Genomic DNA, 17,715 nt, shown 5'->3' on the forward strand with positions numbered 1-17,715 from the left:
TTATTTATTGGACACAAGTGGACATTGGTTTAAATTATTTATTGTGAGTCGAACGAAAATTTTTCCTAATCTGGTAATTTTAATCACTGGTTTCTACTGGTGAATGCGAATCCTATGGATAGATTTATCGGGCCTGACAGCCCCATATCGTGCTATTCGTGCTAGCAGTTACAGACGGAATGTATTAGTACTTCGTATTTTGGAAGATATACATGTTCAGTGTATATTTTTATATTGGTTTTTGTTAAGGGTATGGAGTTGTTAAGTGATTACCAGGTGGCTCACGGGTTAATGAAATAATATTTTATATATTTTCGAAGCATATAATTTTGTGGTCCAAAATGAGTTTTTATGTTTTCAAACATAAATTTTTATGGTTTAAATTAAATATTGTTTGTAATATTAAACCTATAATTCAGTCAACATTTTTGTTGACAGTTTACTCGCATGTTTTCACATGTACTTGATTAATTGACTTCCGCTTTGGTAGAGAGTCTGCATGCATTTTGGCAGATTTTTGTTAAACATTAAACTTTGCATTCTATTTTGGTTTGTTAAATTATGGGTGTTTGGTTGACAATGTTTTGGTCAACTTTGGATATTTTAATATGTTGGGTTTGTTTAAACTACATATTTTGATAAATTTCCTTTATAGAAAATTATTTTAAATAAAGAATGCAATGTTATTTAATAAATTCATTTAGAGTTTCGATCAAGCTATGGGACCAAGTGACGGAGCCGTTAAGGGTACTTGACGGGTCGTCACACAAATTTTGACTGTAATACCTCGGTATCAGACATAGTTATCAAGTTCTATACTCTAACGAACGTCGTAATGCTAATGAATTGCACTTTTTGTTTATAGAATTTAGTAAATTAAGTAGTTAAAGTGAAATATGTTTTTTAGGGTTTGGATTTTGATTTGCAAACGAAACTTAGAATTCAGATTATTTTCCCCAAAAACTCCTTATGTAAATGATCGCCTAATATCATTTCACAAAAAGTGCACAATAGGTCCATGATTTAATATAAAAGATTCTTAAATAGTCCCTGTACTATTTAGAAAAGTTTCAGAAAGGTCCCTGTCATATGCTTTAAGTCGAAATACGAACAACTAATTTGAAATTCGAACACGTTCTACAATATATGTTCTACATTCATTAACTCAAGTGTTCTACATTTTATTTTTACATTATTTGTAAAAATATAAAAGGATGAAAACGGAATAAAAATATAATACGGGGACGATTAAGTTAAAATGTACGGTTAAAAGTGACGATCAAAATCACAAGATTCACGTTCTACAAAAAAAAAAAAAAAAAAAAACCTATTTCTACAAAAACCCCTCTTTCTACAAACCTTAATCAAATTCAATTTAAATTCAAAATTTATCTGTTTCAACGATTCTTTCAATGGCGACAACTAATGAAGTAATTGAATGCAGTGTGATGAAACTTACAAAGAGAAATCCATGGAATTACACACCTCCTAGTAATGTAAACCGATCAAAAGAAATCAGTCAAAACAAGCAAATTAGAGTAAGCTTAAATAATCAAGTTGCTAACACATCAGCTATAGATCGTGGAAAAACCTAAGGTTATAAACAAATGATAAGATTTATGGAATCACGTCCTTTGAAATTAGCTTTTTTTGAAGACATTTTGATTATGCCTGAATTTTTAGTAGAATTTTGGTATACATGTTCGCTTAGTGAAGATGGTAGAAGTTTTACTGGTACAATATTACAGGCTAGTAGGAGAATTTCAATTGATGAAACTGATACAAGAATTGTTTTGGGGCTGCCTGATAGTAGAAGTTTTACGGCAGTTCCTAAGAAGAAGGAATATGAACGAATTCTTTCAAAGGTAGGATATACGGGTCGTCCAGATGGTAGAATTTTGGCTAAGTGTTTTACAAAGAAATGGAGGTTTCTGGTTGTAAGTATTAACAGATGTTTAACACATAAAACTGGAAGTTCTGATATTTTAAACCAATTTGGGATATTAATTTTAAGTTCATTTATTAATGGGTTAGATATTGACTATGCTAAACTCTATTTAGAAGAGTTTGTTAGGTTACTGAAAGAACCTACTAAGTGCTATCAAGTTCCTTTCATTAGACTTTTGTCATTGAGTTTTCGATATAAATTGGGTAAGAAACAGTATGAGGAGTTTCTAGAATCAAAAGATACACGGAGACAAAACACTGTTTCACGATATTAATGACAAATATTGTAAATTAACGAGGCATATGAATAAATGGATTAAAAAGCAATATAAAGTACATGTTGTTGATGAATCTCCACCGAAAATTCGCACTAATGATGAAGATGAAGTAGATCAGACAGTCAAAGGAGTAACACAAGCGATATGTAAAAAAACACTCTTATTATATTTTATATTTACATTTATTGTATTATAAAAACTTTTGTACACAAATTTATTCTATGTTTCCTAAAAAGAAACAAAAAATAATTATGTCAAGTTGTTGACGATCGGTCAAGTCGGAGATCAAAGTCAAGACATGATTGTGGTAAATGTTGAAATGACAAATGTAGATGACCATGAAGAAGCTGATGCGGTCAATGCTGAAAAACAATCAAGTGAACAATTTTTTCATATCCCTATTGATGAAGACGATCATTCTGATCCTAATGAAGAGGATGATTTTGTTGAAGATCAAATAAAACAAAGTACAAAGAAAAAAACCTTAATGTTTTCACTGTAATCAGAAAATTGGAGAAGAAAGTACAGATGCTGATTAACGACGTAAAGACTGTGAAAAGTGATGTAAAAGACGCTACCTACGAGCTTAGAAATTTAAAGGAAAAAGTTCAGGAAATGGAGAAAAAGAACAGTGTATATGAGATTGTTTTGAGAACATCCTTTTCTAGAGTTGAACAAAAAGTTGGAGTTTTGGAGTCCAAGGCGGAAATGATTAAGGATGTACATGCTAAGGTTTTGGATGTTGAGGTTGATCTTGTGAATTTAAAAAACAATCGGCAGAATGAGAATAAAATGAAGACGATTAATGACTTTGTTGATGATACAAATTATGATCCTACGAAGAAGCTCATTGTGTAGGATATAAATGGATTGCTTACCAATATTATATTTTGCCAAAAAAGCATTAAAAATGAAGATTACAGAACCGGAAACCACTCTGGTAAGTCTTAAAATCTATTTTTTATATTATTTATATTTAAAAAAAATATTGTCACTTGTCAATTTAATTTAAATAACATTTCAGTGTTTAAAAGACTATACTGCGATCAGATTTTGAATTTCTGCTTCAGCAAGTTCAATGTGGGGATTTGGACATCACGAGAAGGGTAATCCTTTGGCATATAATGTAGTTATATATTAAGTAATATAAATTAAAACTATTTACAAATATTTAATGTGAATTATATTTAGGTATAATATGGATCTATAGTTGGATATCTGATGGCAAACAATGAAAATCGATTCATATTCTGTTGGGTAAGTATATACATCCTGTTTAAAAAGTTTAATGATCAGAATTTAGAATGTAGAACATGATGTTCTACATGCTGTTCTACATTTTATTTTCTGCCTACTATGTATAAAAAATTTAACTTTTGCAGACGTCATACTATGAGAATGTTTCTTTGCAGGATTAAACAAAATGTGTTAAAAAAAATTAATAAAAACCACCCAGACAAAGACAAAAGGTATTTGTACTTCAAACCGCTTCATTTGTTGTGGGATAATCGTGAAAACAAACTTCCATGGAAACCAAGGGAGTATAATGAAACCAATATAGTTCTAATAGATGATCCTCCAAAAAAGGCAATACTGAACCCAGTAAGTTGTGTTTGTTATGTAAATATTTATTTATTAATTATTAATTTAAAATGTAAAAACTGATATAGAAAAATGACTGAAATTTTCAGAAATACACTGCGGTGTTCCCATACACTTATAACCGGGATGATAAGAAAGATGATGGTATAAGTAATTGGTTATATTGATTTTTATATTTTAAATAAGGTAGATATAATTAAAAAAATTTTAGAAAACACTTATAAAAAATATATAAAAATTTTAAATTCAATAATCTGGACAGGTCCTGACGGTGATTTTTGTAAGTACCTTGATTCGCTGGCAGCAGCTGATAGTGTTAAAAAATTTATTGAACATAATGAATTTGAACAGCCACCTATATGATGCTTGTAGCATCTCTTGCACTGCGGGAGACTACCCTTGTAGTTAGGGTTCGAGCTGGGGTTCGGGTTGGAATTGTTTCCCTTGAAACTTTCATGCCTCTTAGCTGGGTTTTGATCAAAGACCCTTCCCTTGTTTCTGTCCCACTTACGTTTCTCATTACTAGCTCCCGATTCGAATTTCCCCTTTTCTGGTGCTTTGCTGATAATTTGGTTCATTAGGGTGTGCGCCATGCGCATAGCTTCCGGGACATCAGCAGGTTTTGAAGAGGTGACATTTCCCTGAATGGACTTGGGAAGTCTCCACAAATACCGTTCCATTCGCTTAAATTCCGGGGTAACCATCGTGGGGCACATCAGAGCTAATTCCAGGTACCTTCGGTTATAACCATCTAGATCGGTTCCCACAACCTTCAACTCCCAAAACTCAGCTTCCATTTTCTGAATCTCTGTTCTGGGGCAGTACTCCTCGATCATAGCCCCCTTAAATTCCTCCCACGGTGTAGCATAAGCCTCGTCAATACCCTTAGCCTGAGCAAGTGTGTTCCACCAGGTTAAAGCGCCATCCGACAGTGTACAGGAGGCATACTTAGTTTTGTTCATTTCTGAGCAGTTGCTCACACAGAACACAGCTTCTAATTTCTCAAACCATCTCGTCAGTCCAACTGGCCCCTTAGTATCACTGAAATTGTGGGGCTTGCAGCTTTGAAATTCCTTATAGGTACACCCGTTATGATTGTGCTGGTTAACAGGTGGAGCTTGGGGGTTAACATTCGCAATTGCAGCGGCTATTCGTTCAGTTATCATTTCCTCAATCTGTGCTGCTGTGGGCGTTGATCTTTCGTTTGCCATTGATCTTCGAAACAGAAATTTTGACTTAAGTCAAAATCCAGCATTCAATAACTAGTAATATGGTATATGGTAACCAACATGGAATCAACACATCGCATGTAAATTAAGTAATGCAACTAGATACAGATACCACAAAATCATCATATAGTAACGTAAATAGAACACTGTACAGAAATTAAACAACACCAAGTTCCATTCATTAAATAAGAAAGTTGCATACATCCGCATACGGTTCGTACAATACATGAGTAAAATATGAAACTACAAACGGGATTACATAATGAAATCTAATACAATAGCCCTATGGTGACGGTGGGTAAAGGATGTCCATCATGTGGGACACCTGGTCCTCGAGCTCAGTTACCCGAGCATGGAGGATATGCACTTCCCTTGTCAGTTCCTCGACGACGGGGGATGCTGGTAGGGCAGGCGGTGCAGATGGTACACGTAGAACTGGTGGTGCAGATGATGCTGGTTGAGTTGGTGGTGCAGACGGTCCAGCACCAAAAGTAGATGGTGTGTAACGGGAAGCCTTACGCACGAATGGATCGGCAGGGTAAGGCACAACCCGCTTACGGGCGGTAACCCTAACCAACTGTTCGCGTGCGTCCATGAACGGTCTGCCTCCGTTAACCCCCGGAATAACAGTACCATCGAAACGATACCGCTTCTTCGGCGGGGTAGAGGGCGGCTGCACGGGCGCCTCCTCAGGGTCCTCATCGGAATCCTCGTCGATGGAGTCATCAGATGATGAGTCGTCGGATGATGAGTCGTCTGAATCATCTGAAGGTGGATGTGCCTGACCGGTAGTCATACGTCAGTATCTTCCAGGCGGGATCAGCACGACACGTCCATCAGGAATGCATCTCGCCCAATGTCCATGCTCATTGCGGAAAGGACCGTCCCCATTTTCCCCAGGAATCACAGCACCACCAGAATGGTGCTGTGGCTCCGGGAGTCCTGGGTTAGGTGGAGCTGGAATATCCTCTAGGTCCCTGTCTCCATCTGAGATGATCATCAGGTCAGGTGCATGGCTACTGTCCCCAGAGGATGATACGCCAGAGTCACTGGAGGGTAGCGATGACGGGATCTGTGAGTCGGCAGCAGTAGCAGGCGAGTCGACAGATGAATCTGAGTTGCTGTCCAAGTCAATGATGATTGGCGGGATATCCGACATCTGAACAAGAAAAAATAACTTTTTCTATGTCAGTAAGTCATATAGCAAGCACGTATTAGCCAAAGTAACTACGACAGTCTAGATCATCTATAGCAGTAAGTAGCATGGCAATAATAACAAGTATCATGCAATCGAAAGCAGATAATAGCATGCAGTAGTGAAAGCAAGTAGCAGTATACGGCATATAGCAGTAAAAGTAAGCAGCAGCATGCAGCAAGTTCCGCAGAAACAAGTAAACTAGCAAGTTGTAGATTAGTCCTATTAGTGAATCCTACTCGGTCTGATCTAGACTCACTAATGCAACCTAATTCCCTACAACCAATGCTCTGATACCAAATGTGATGCCCCGTACAAAATTAACGTGTACGGATCATTAACAACAGGATCATTACAAGGTCAAACACTATATGCTGTTTTAAAATAAGTTTGCATTCATGAAAAGGGTGACGTCATAACCAACATCAAAAGTTTTACAATGAAAGTAGGCTTCTACGAATAGAAGCAATTAACATAAGTACGAGACCCGTAGGTCATTACAAATTCATTATTTCATAAGTAACATAGTTTGTTAATGCAAGGTAAACGTTTCATGCAGAGACATCTCTAACAAAAGCAGCGGGAGTCTACACAGCAAGACAACTACAGCAGAAGCATCAAACCTCTAAGCACCTGAGAAAACATGCTTAAAAATGTCAACACAAATGTTGGTGAGCTATAGTTTAAGTATAACAGTAATGTAAGGTAGGCCACGAGATTTCAGTATTTCAAAACAGTATGAAAAGTATATGTTCAACCGTGGGCACTTGGTAACTAACTTAGCGTAATATCACCCCCTAAAAGTACACTTGGCGAGTGCGTATGTTTACGAAGTATTAAACACCCATTAAATGCTAGCGCTACTTGCCCGAGTGGGGATGTCAAACCCTATGGATCCATATCTAAGATTCGCGTTCACCGGTTCAAAGACCAATGACTAAACGTTACCGAGCTAAGGGGAAGTTTATGCTGTTGTATAACCCACACATATATAAAGTTTAAGTACTCGTTCCTAGTATGTAAAAAGGTACAACGCGCGTGTTTTCTCAGTTCCCAAAATAGTTAAAGTAAAAAGGGATGCTATAACTCACAGTGAAAAGTAGTAAAGTCGGTACGAGATAAGTAAGAAAGTAGTTGGTCCGAAAGGTCCTTGATAATGTTAAAAACGAACATATATTTCATAGCATTATCCTTCAAGAAAGACAAGCTTTTAGTTGCAATTGTTCTAATTTCAAGTAATTATCGTTTAAATAATAAAAGGTGAAGACAAAAGACAGATTCGGCGATTTGAAGACGCAAATGACCAAAAAGCTAAAAAGTACAAAGTACAATTCAAGTGGTTCAATTTATTGATGAGAAACGTCTCAAAATTACAAAAGTACAAGCCGTAAAACGCAAAGTACATGATATTAAATTATACGAAAAGGCGTTCAAAAATCCGGAACCGAGACATGCAACGGAGCTGAAAGTACAAGTCAACTATGCACAAGAATATAATATAATATTTAAATAATTCATAATAAGAATAATAATAAATAATAAAAAGTTGTTAATTGAGCATAGTTAAAGGGTCATAAGTGAAAATTTCAAATCAATAATTTGCAACGAGATATTATTGATTCTACTTTAAATGGTAGCCAGCTAACATTTCACCTACAACAGTATCAATCATTTGCCTATAAAAGCAAGGCACGGAGTAATGAAGAAACTACACCTTTTTCTTTTCCTTTCTCATATCATATACGATATATATATATATATATATATATATATATATATATATATATATATATATATATATATATATATATATATATATATATATATATATATATATATATATATATATATATATATATATATATATATATATATATATATATATATATATATATATTTATATATATTTTATAATTATAATTTTAATTAAGGTTTATGTTATAAAATATCTAGATTGGATGTTAATTTTATTATTATTATATTTCTTGCATAGTAATATTTTATGCTATAAATATACATGTATGGTAGCCATTTAAGGTGCACCATTTCTCTTGAAATATCAATATCAACATTTCTTCTCTCTTTCTTCTCTCTTTTTTCTCTCTTTGTTCTTATAACCACTAAAGGTAGTTATAAGCCTACTGAATTATAACACGTTATCAGCACGAAGTGCTCCGTATAATCAAGGTAAGAAAATTCTTTAACGATATCTTCTATTATTTACAATGGCGGATCCAATAGGCGTGGGGGGTGTTGAGCCACCCTCAACTGTGGTGGTGTATATGATGTCTAATGGTACTTTAAAAATGAAACAATGAAAGTTCCGAAACTTCCGGTCGACAATTTTGGGTCTCAGGTACATGTAAAGTTATACTTCTTAGATTAGTGGAGATGATGGGTTTCTTTTATTACAAATTTCATTTTAGGACCTTTAAGTATTATCTAATATATTATTTTGACCCCTCAAATTTAAAGTTGATCAATTTAACTCTCATATAAATGAGTACGGACTAGGAGTAGGATTTAGTGAGAAACCAAAATGATACTACAATAAAATTTGGAAATAATCAAAATGTTACAACAAAATTTAGAAATAATCGGGTTTAACCTCCAATTAAGTTTAATACGGAGTATATCACAAAGTTTCTATACATTAGTATTTTTTCTAGAATATATTTATTTATTTTTTGTTTAAATATATTTATATAAATTATTACCCCTTATTTAAAAGGTAAAGTTTATAAACAGTCAACTTTCTAATTTCTACTAAATTTATAAGCATAAGAAATCTTAAGAGTTGATTTTTGTGAATAAATAATACAATATTTTGACCTGCATTTGTGGAACTTCAAAAGAATTTTATATTTTTCGCTTTTGAGTTATGATACATATTTTGATGTTTTTATTGTTAACAGCAAAAACATATTTTGGTGTTATTATTTCAAATTAAATTATGTCACCCTTAATCAAAATTTTTAGCTTCGCCTCTGATTATTTATTAGTAAGGTAAATATTATTATCATCATAACTAAAATTTATATTTATGTTATTTAACTTATATATGGCCGGTTATACCGCCTGAATTATATTTCTGTAATCTAACTCCTAACTTCACTAACATTTATATTTATGTTATTTAAGTTATATATGGCCGGTTATACCGCCTGAATTATATTTATGAAATCTAACTTTTATTAACTTCACTAACATTTATATTTATGTTATTTAAGTTATATATGGTCGGTTATACCGCATGAATTATATTTTCTGTAATCTAAATCTTATTAACTTCACTAACATTTATATTTATGTTAATAAGACCTCATGATTGTACGCAACACGTCATTTGACAACACGGTACTTTATGTACGCAACACGTCATTTGACAACATGGTACCATGGGTCGAGATTAATTCTGATCAATACGAATACGATGGGGTCCGTTGTCAGGTGGTATCAATTTTAAATGGCTTCACTTGTTTGAAGGATATTATGGTAAATGTCTTGATAAGGTAGTACACATGGTTGGTAATAAGCATAACAAAGAAAAAAAAATAAAAATGTAAAAAGACTGAGTTCATTAGGATCTAGTACAACCACACATATATTTGATGTGAGATGTCACAGGTTTTCACATGTCATTCTATAAGGAAAATATAAAAATAATAAGGATAAAATATAATTAGATACCTATGTACTAATAACAGTATAACACGCTTGAATTTTAGAGCGACTAACATAAAATCATTTTTTACCTTTGAGTCAGGGACGAATCTTTGGGGTGGCAGGGGTGGGCAGTGGCCCCTCCAAAAAAATTGTCCTCTTAGTGTAAATTTTATTTTCTGGGATCTAAAATATAAATATTTTATATAATAGCCCCTCCAAAATTTTAGAATCTTTCTAATATAAGTTTTTTTTGAAATAATTTTGGTCCTCCCACTAAAGTCGTTCAAGATCCGTCTCTGCCTTGAGTATCTAAAATATTACAGTAATAAAACAAATATTTGAGAGATAAATGCCATTTATCTCTGTAAAATTTCATCTTAATAAAATAAGTGTTATATTTTACTCTATAAAATAGAAGTTGTCTTGCGGAAAAGTTTAAAAATGTAACAAGAAATTTATCTTAGTGACAAACAAAAAAAATGTCACATCAAACTATGAAAGTATGTACACGAAACAAGTTATCAATGAAAATTGAGAAATACAAGAGTTACGTGATATTTGTTATTTATTTTATAAATTAAATAAATATTTTGATGGGTATGTTTACAAAAAGAAATGGGAAAGGACATGTCAATTTACGAATCGTAGCGTATCTTGTGGGTTGGGCCTAATGTTGGTATAAGTTTAGACAATAAGGTTAAGAAGGTGGGCCCATTCATGAATTAATGGGGACGGCAATTACCAATTGGTTTTCATTTTCTAAAACTTCTTTGTCCTTATTTTTTCCTACTCAAACATATCAAAGAAAAATAAAAACAAAAAAAACATACCAATTTTAAGAAAGAAAAAGCATCTTTTCTATTAGTTAGATGATTTTTTTAAGTATTTAATGTTATTATAAATATTCTAAATCTAAATATTAGAGCAACTTGATTGTATAACCAATCTATACAAGAAAAGTGTCTTGTTTAAAATTTGTACACGTTGTTTAAATGATTAATCAATATTAAGAAATAACATAATTCATGTATCAATGCAATATGATTAAAAACGCATATGATGAAAAGTGCATATGATGAAAAGCACAGCACATATGATTAAAAGCGCATATGGTGAAAAAGAATATATGATGAAAAGCGCATATGGTGATTAATGAAAAAGCACATATGGTGATTAATGAAAAACACGTATGGTGATTAAATGAAAAGCACATATGGTGATTAATGAAAAAAAAAATATTGAGAAAGAATCACCAATGTTTCTTGAAAGAATTCAAGGTTATATATATGGACCAATTCATCCATCATGTGGACTTCATGATTCTAATAGAAGCATCTAGCGGATGGTCTCATGTTTGTGTGTTATCAAGCCGTAATATGACATTTGCAAAGTTTCTTGCACAAATTATTAAATTGAGAACACATTATTATGATTACACCATTAAAAAGATGAGACTTGATAATGCTGGTGAGTTAACATCTTAAGCATTTAATGATTATTATATGTCTACATGGATTGTTGTTGAACATCCAGTTGCTCATGTGCATACACAAAATTGGTTTAGCTGAATCAATAGATAAACGCTTGCAGCTAATAACTAGACAATTGGTAATGAGTACAAAACTCTCAATATTTATATGTGGACATGTAAATTTACATGCTGCGACATTAATTCGCATTATACCATGTGGAAGTCATAAATATTTTTACTTACTACTTGATATTGGCCAAGAGCCAAATATTTCCCACCTTAGAACATTGGTTGTGCAGTGTATGTTCCAATTGTATCACCACAACACAATAAAATGGTTCTTCAAAGAAAGATGGCAATATATTTTGGATATAAAACATCTTCAATCATAAGATATATATTGAACCCATGATGGGTGATATTTTTACAGCACGTTTTGCTGATTGTCATTTTAATAAAACATTGTTCCCTAGATTAGGGGGAGAAATAAAAAAATGATGCTTCATGATGTGAACATCAATTAAGGTATATTGAACTCGCACAAAAGAATGTGAAACGAAAGTTCAAAAATAATGCATATGCAAGAACTTGCAAATTAATTACTTTATGCATTTACAGATATAAAAAAAAAGTGACTAAATCATATATACCAGCGATAAATGCTCCAGCTCGAATTGAAATTCCAAAAGCTGGCAATAATGTCACTGTTGAGTCTTTGCACGCATCAAACGTGGAAGATCAATTGGTTCCGAAGATAAAAATCCTCGAAAAAGAAAATCAGCTGATAATGAGGTAAAAGAAAGTGTTCAAGAAGAACCACAAATCAATATTTCTTCTGCAGAGGATATTGGTAAATGAAAATACTAAAATTGCGATAAATTATGCAATATTATGGAACCGAAATGAAATTAAAATCTCTATGAGATATTTTCATATAATGTTACAATGACATCATGAATAAAGATAATGATCTGGAACTAAAATCTGTCATTGAATATACAAAATGGACATGATTGAGCTCAATGGAAAGGAGCAATACGAGCTGAATTAGAATTGCTCGATAAAAGAAAAGTTTTCGGATCAATCGTTATCACTTTTAAAGATGTGAAACGTATGGGATACAAATGAATTTTTATCCGAAAAAAAATGTGCAAATGAAGTTACAAGGCAAAACTAGACTTGTAACTCAATATTTCCCACAAAGACCAGAAATGAATTAGGAGGAAAACTTATCCTCCTGCAATGGATACAATTACTTATTAGATACTTAATCAACCTGGTAGTTATTTAAATGCATCTCATGAATGTTGTTACTACTTATCTGTATGGATCACTTAATAGTGATATATATGAATATACCTAAAGGGTTAAGGTATCATAAGCATCTAATGTAAAACCCAAGGGAATATATTCCATTAAATCGCAAAGATTTCTAAATGGGTTTATACAACCGGGACGTATGTGGTATAACCGATTAAATGACTACTTGATAAAAAAAGGGTATACTTATAAACTTATTTTGCACGTATGTTTTATAAAAAATAATGTTTCGGATATCTAATCGTAGTTGTTTATGTCAATGTTCTTAACATCATATGAACAGATAAAGAAATCTATGAAATTATTCAACTTCTAAAGAATTATTTTGAAATAAAAAATCTTGAAAAAACCAAGTATTACCTTGGATTGCAAATTGAGCATATGCCTAATGGTCTAGTTGTACATCAAAGAACTTATACTGAAAAGATTTTAAAACATTTTTTAAAGATAAAACCAATTGGTTGTTAGATCACTCAATATTGACAATGATCCATTTCATCCCCGTGAAGATCATGAAGATATTAACGGATCAGAAGTTCCATATATTAGTGCAATTGGGGCTGTTATGTATCTTACAAATTGTACAAGACCTGACATTTCTTTTGCAGTTAATTTGTTGACAAGGTTCAACTCAGCCCTTACAAAAAGACATTGGAATGGGACAAACACATATTTTGATACCCCTGAGAAACTGCTGATTTAAAATTATTTTATTCTAACGTTTCAAAACAAGATTTGGTTGATTATGTATATGCAGGTCATTCATCAAATCCTCATAAAGATAAATCTCAAACTCGATATGTATTCCTAAATGGAGGTACCACAAAATCATGGCGTTCTTAAAACAAACACTTGTTGCAACATCATCAAATCATGACGAAGTGATTGCATTATATGAAACTACTCGAAAATGTGTTTGGTTGAGATCAATGACACAAATCATTATTGATTCTTGTGGACTAGAACGCTATAAAAGACTAACAACTATCTTCACCAACAACTATATATGAAGATAATGCAGCTTGCATAATACAAATGAAAGAAGAGTATCAAAAGTGACTGAACAAAATATAAATACTGACGAGGCGCCAAAGCCATAGACGGTATTAACGGTCATAAGTTTGATGGAAAAGAATGGTATGTTGGTAAGGCTCAGAAAAGACTAAAAGGGAATAGGAATTGAAACAATGGTTTAAGCAAACCATGAAGGAGACTATAGACAAATCACAGGGGCTAAACTTGTACATAAAAGATTTAGATGATAAAGTTTCAGATGAAAACCTCTGATTCTTCTCATATAAGACAACCAGATTAAAATGAGATACGTTCAATCAACAACTCTGCTGATCTTTATACCAAAGCATTGTCAACCGCTGTTTTCAGAACACACGTTCACAATATTGGCATGAAGCAAGTTCAAAATATGTGACGACTCAGCGATGTCTACTTGAGGGGGAGTCAACTCTATACTGCACTCTTTTTCCCTTGACTAAAGTTTTTATCCCACTGGGTTTTTCTTTAAGCAAGGTTTTTAACGAGGCAGTACTAATTATTCTCTAATAAAATTGTCATCCAAGGGGGAGTGTTATAAAATATCTAGATTGGATGTTAATTTTATTATTATTATATTTCTTGCATAGTAATATTTTATGCTATAAATATACATGTATGGTAGCCATTTAAGGTGCACCATTTCTCTTGAAATATCAATATCAACATTTCTTCTCTCTTTCTTCTCTCTTTTTTCTCTCTTTGTTCTTATAACCACTAAAGGTAGTTATAAGCCTACTGAATTATAACAGTTTAGTAATAATTGGGTTATTGTAAGAATGTTTTATGGGTTTCAAATCGAAACTCTGTCCGTGTAACGCTACACTATAAATAATCATTGTAAGTTATGTTCTTCCTTTTTAAATTAATGTCTCGTAACTGGGTTATTATTATGCTTATTTGAGCCGAAGTAATCGTGATGTTGGACTAAATATTAAGATGGGGTTATTGGATTTTGTACCATAATTGGGGTTTGGACAAAAGACCGACACTTGTGAAAATTGAACAATTGACTATTAATAGATGGGGGTATTATCTAATCGAGTGACAACTCATTGGAGTCTGTCGAACCTATCTTCAAATTAATTAACCTAATAATTAATAATGATTATGGTTGTCCTATTTAGTGACGTTCATATGGAATCTGTTATAATCATTTAATTAATCAATTGGGTTGGGTAATTGATTATTCATTCTGATCAAGTGGATAAATTAATATTCATAAACTAATTAAAATAGGGGTGGATTACATACAAGTGATAACTGGTGTAATTGTTGACAGAAGTGATAACTGCGTCACAGTTTAAATCCTCAATTAGTTGGAATATTTGACTTCGGGTATAAGGGTAATTTGACGAGGACACTCGCACATTATATTTATGACTGATGGACTATTATGGACAAAAACCAGATAGGTATCAAATAAATCAGGACAAAGGATAATTAACCCGGGTAACAATTAATTAAAATCAAACGTCAAACATCATGATTAAGGAAGTTTAAATAAACATAATCCTTTTATTTCATATTCTATCGCAATTTTATTTATTGTTATTTTATTTATCGTCATTTATTTATTTTACGCACTTTAATTATTGTCATTTATCTTTACGCTTAAAAATATAAAATCGACAAACCGGTCGTTAAACGGTAATTCCCCCCAAAGTTACCTATAATTACTATATATTACTAAATCTAGTTTAACTACTTAATTAACTAATTTGACCTAGTAAGACACCCAATAATAGTGTCCATGGATCGACCTCCCGGACTTTACCTTAGCTATATTATTACTCGATAGGTATACTTGCCTTTTGTGTTTTAGTTTAATTTAGGTGATTTCCTGTAGTAAATAAATATAAAACTGATAGCCGTTTCATACACGCCCTCTAGAACACATCAAGTTTTTGGCGCCGCTGCCGGGGACACTTTTTGTGTCTTCACGGGGTATTTAAGTTTTTTTTTTAGTTTTTGACTGATTAAAGATATTTTTATTTAAATATAATAATTTAATAAATATAATAATATAATAATATAATAATATTGAAATAAAATATAATAATATAATAATAATTTTGAATCAAATTTGAATCGTAAAGTTTTAAAAAGTCGTATTTATTAAATACTTCAGGGGTATATTATGTAACTTATAATTAATAATTTCTATCATGTCGCTTTCATGTGAATAGTAAATTAATTAATTTCGTTTCATTTACTATTCAATGAATAGTAAATGAATTAAAAAAAACAATTAAATAGTTTTTGCTTTTCTACTTCCTTTTTTTTTTAAAATATAATAAAATAAAATAAAATTGAAAAAAAAAATTTTAAAAAATAATAAAAAAAATCTCGTTTTTTTAAAAATTAAAAATAAAATAAAAAAATATTTAAAAAAATTTTTTTAAAAAAAAAAAATTAAAACGTAAAATTTTTTTTATTAAGTATTATTACCTTTAGATTTTTAGACTCTAGTCACAGCTTTTAGTATTAAGTTTAGTTTTGCCAAAGTTATTTTTATACTTTTAGATTTTTAGGCTTTGCCGTAAAATCCCTTAAGTGCTTTTTCTTTAGACTAAGATTAAGGTGCCTTAAATTTTGGCGACGCCGTGTTAAAATTTTAGTATCCTTTTAAGTAATTCCCGTTTTTCGTTTAGAATCCCTTTTTAATTTTCGACGCGCTACAATTTTCTTATTTTTCGACCTTTTATTTTTCGACATTTTTTGACGCGCTCTTTTTCTTTCTTATTTCTCGACGCTCTAGTTTTTAGGACATAGATTTTTATTTCAAAATTTCGAAAAAATTGTATTAAGTGGTTAAATTGATAAACATCCAAAATTTTCTGGTTCGTAGTAATAGTTGGATTTGTTAGTGGCGAGTTGTGGGCTTCCGATTTAAAGGGTCCTGGCTACCTGCTGCATCTATTGGCTATTCGAAACGTGGGCAAAATCAGAAAAGTCTATTAATTTGATAACATATATAATTTTTATTTTTATAACTAATTGGATATTCAGTGAATGCACCGAGCAAAACGTTCACCACCATTCATACGTTCGCCACCTGTAACTCGATCAAGACATCTAGCCAATATTGTCGCCGTTGATTTTTCTTTAGAATCGTCATCCAGTCGACCAAGTACTCCAATTCAAATTTCCGATAATCCATTTTTTGAACCCGACCTCACAATTGAGAATTCGGAGGATATTCAGGGACAATTCAGAGATCCTGAACCACTAATCATTCCTCCTGAACCACAAATCATTCAACCAGAGATTGTCGAGGAAGAAACCATTAAATCAGAATCCTCTAGTGATTCGTATTCAACAAATTCAATTATGGAAGTAACTGAACTTCTAAGTATGGAAGATCGAATGAGAGCCACACGCACTGGCCAAGGTCACGTCATTATTAAGCCAGACATTAATGCGCCAGATTATGAAATCAAAGGACAAATCTTAGACATGGTAACTAATAAATGCCAATATAGTGGTACGCCAAAAGAAGATCCAAATGAACATCTTCAAACCTTTAATACGATTTGTACTCTATTCAAAATCAGAGAAGTTGAGGATGAATAGATCTATCTCATGTTGTTTCCCTGGATTTTAAAGGGAGAAGCCAAAGATTGGTTAGAATTGTTACCTGAAGGGGCGATTGACACATAGGATGTTTTAGTTGAGAAATTTCTTAAACAATTCTTTCCGGCATCTAAAGCCGTGAGACTTCAAGGAGAAATTGTTACGTTCGCGCAAAAGCCAAATGAAATATTATATGAGGCGTGGACAAGATTTGGAAAATTGTTGAGAGGATGTCCTCAACACGGTTTAGATACTTATCAAATAGTACAAATATTCTATGAAGGATGCGACATCACTACACGAAAAGACATCGACATAGCAGCTGGTGGTTCCATTATGAAGAAAACCGTAACCGAAGCTCACAAAATTATTGATAACACA

At 32.3% G+C, this 17,715-nt stretch overlaps 1 protein-coding gene across 1 annotated transcript; it reads left to right on the forward strand.

Annotated features, from left to right (window-relative positions):
* Window positions 1-3,135: 3,135 nt before the first annotated feature.
* LOC139892958 (uncharacterized) lies at window positions 3,136-4,190 on the forward strand. The gene is made up of 5 exons (XM_071876091.1): window positions 3,136-3,165; window positions 3,276-3,331; window positions 3,638-3,827; window positions 3,917-3,971; window positions 4,090-4,190. Exons 1-5 carry the CDS (start codon window positions 3,136-3,138, stop codon window positions 4,188-4,190), a joined length of 432 nt encoding a protein of 143 aa, XP_071732192.1.
* The last annotated feature ends 13,525 nt before the right edge of the window (window positions 4,191-17,715 follow it).

The sequence above is a fragment of the Rutidosis leptorrhynchoides genome, chromosome 1 (genome assembly GCF_046630445.1).
Source record: "Rutidosis leptorrhynchoides isolate AG116_Rl617_1_P2 chromosome 1, CSIRO_AGI_Rlap_v1, whole genome shotgun sequence".
In the NCBI taxonomy this organism is placed as follows: domain Eukaryota; kingdom Viridiplantae; phylum Streptophyta; class Magnoliopsida; order Asterales; family Asteraceae; genus Rutidosis; species Rutidosis leptorrhynchoides.

Excerpts from the sequence above, each read along its gene's own strand:
- LOC139892958 (XM_071876091.1), top strand. The coding sequence starts at position 3,136 with ATGAAGATTACAGAACCGGAAACCACTCTG. Across the intron at positions 3,166-3,275 it reads CAGAACCGGAAACCACTCTG|ATTTTGAATTTCTGCTTCAG; the intron begins GTAAGTCTTAAA and ends TACTGCGATCAG. Across the intron at positions 3,332-3,637 it reads ATTTGGACATCACGAGAAGG|GATTAAACAAAATGTGTTAA; the intron begins GTAATCCTTTGG and ends GTTTCTTTGCAG.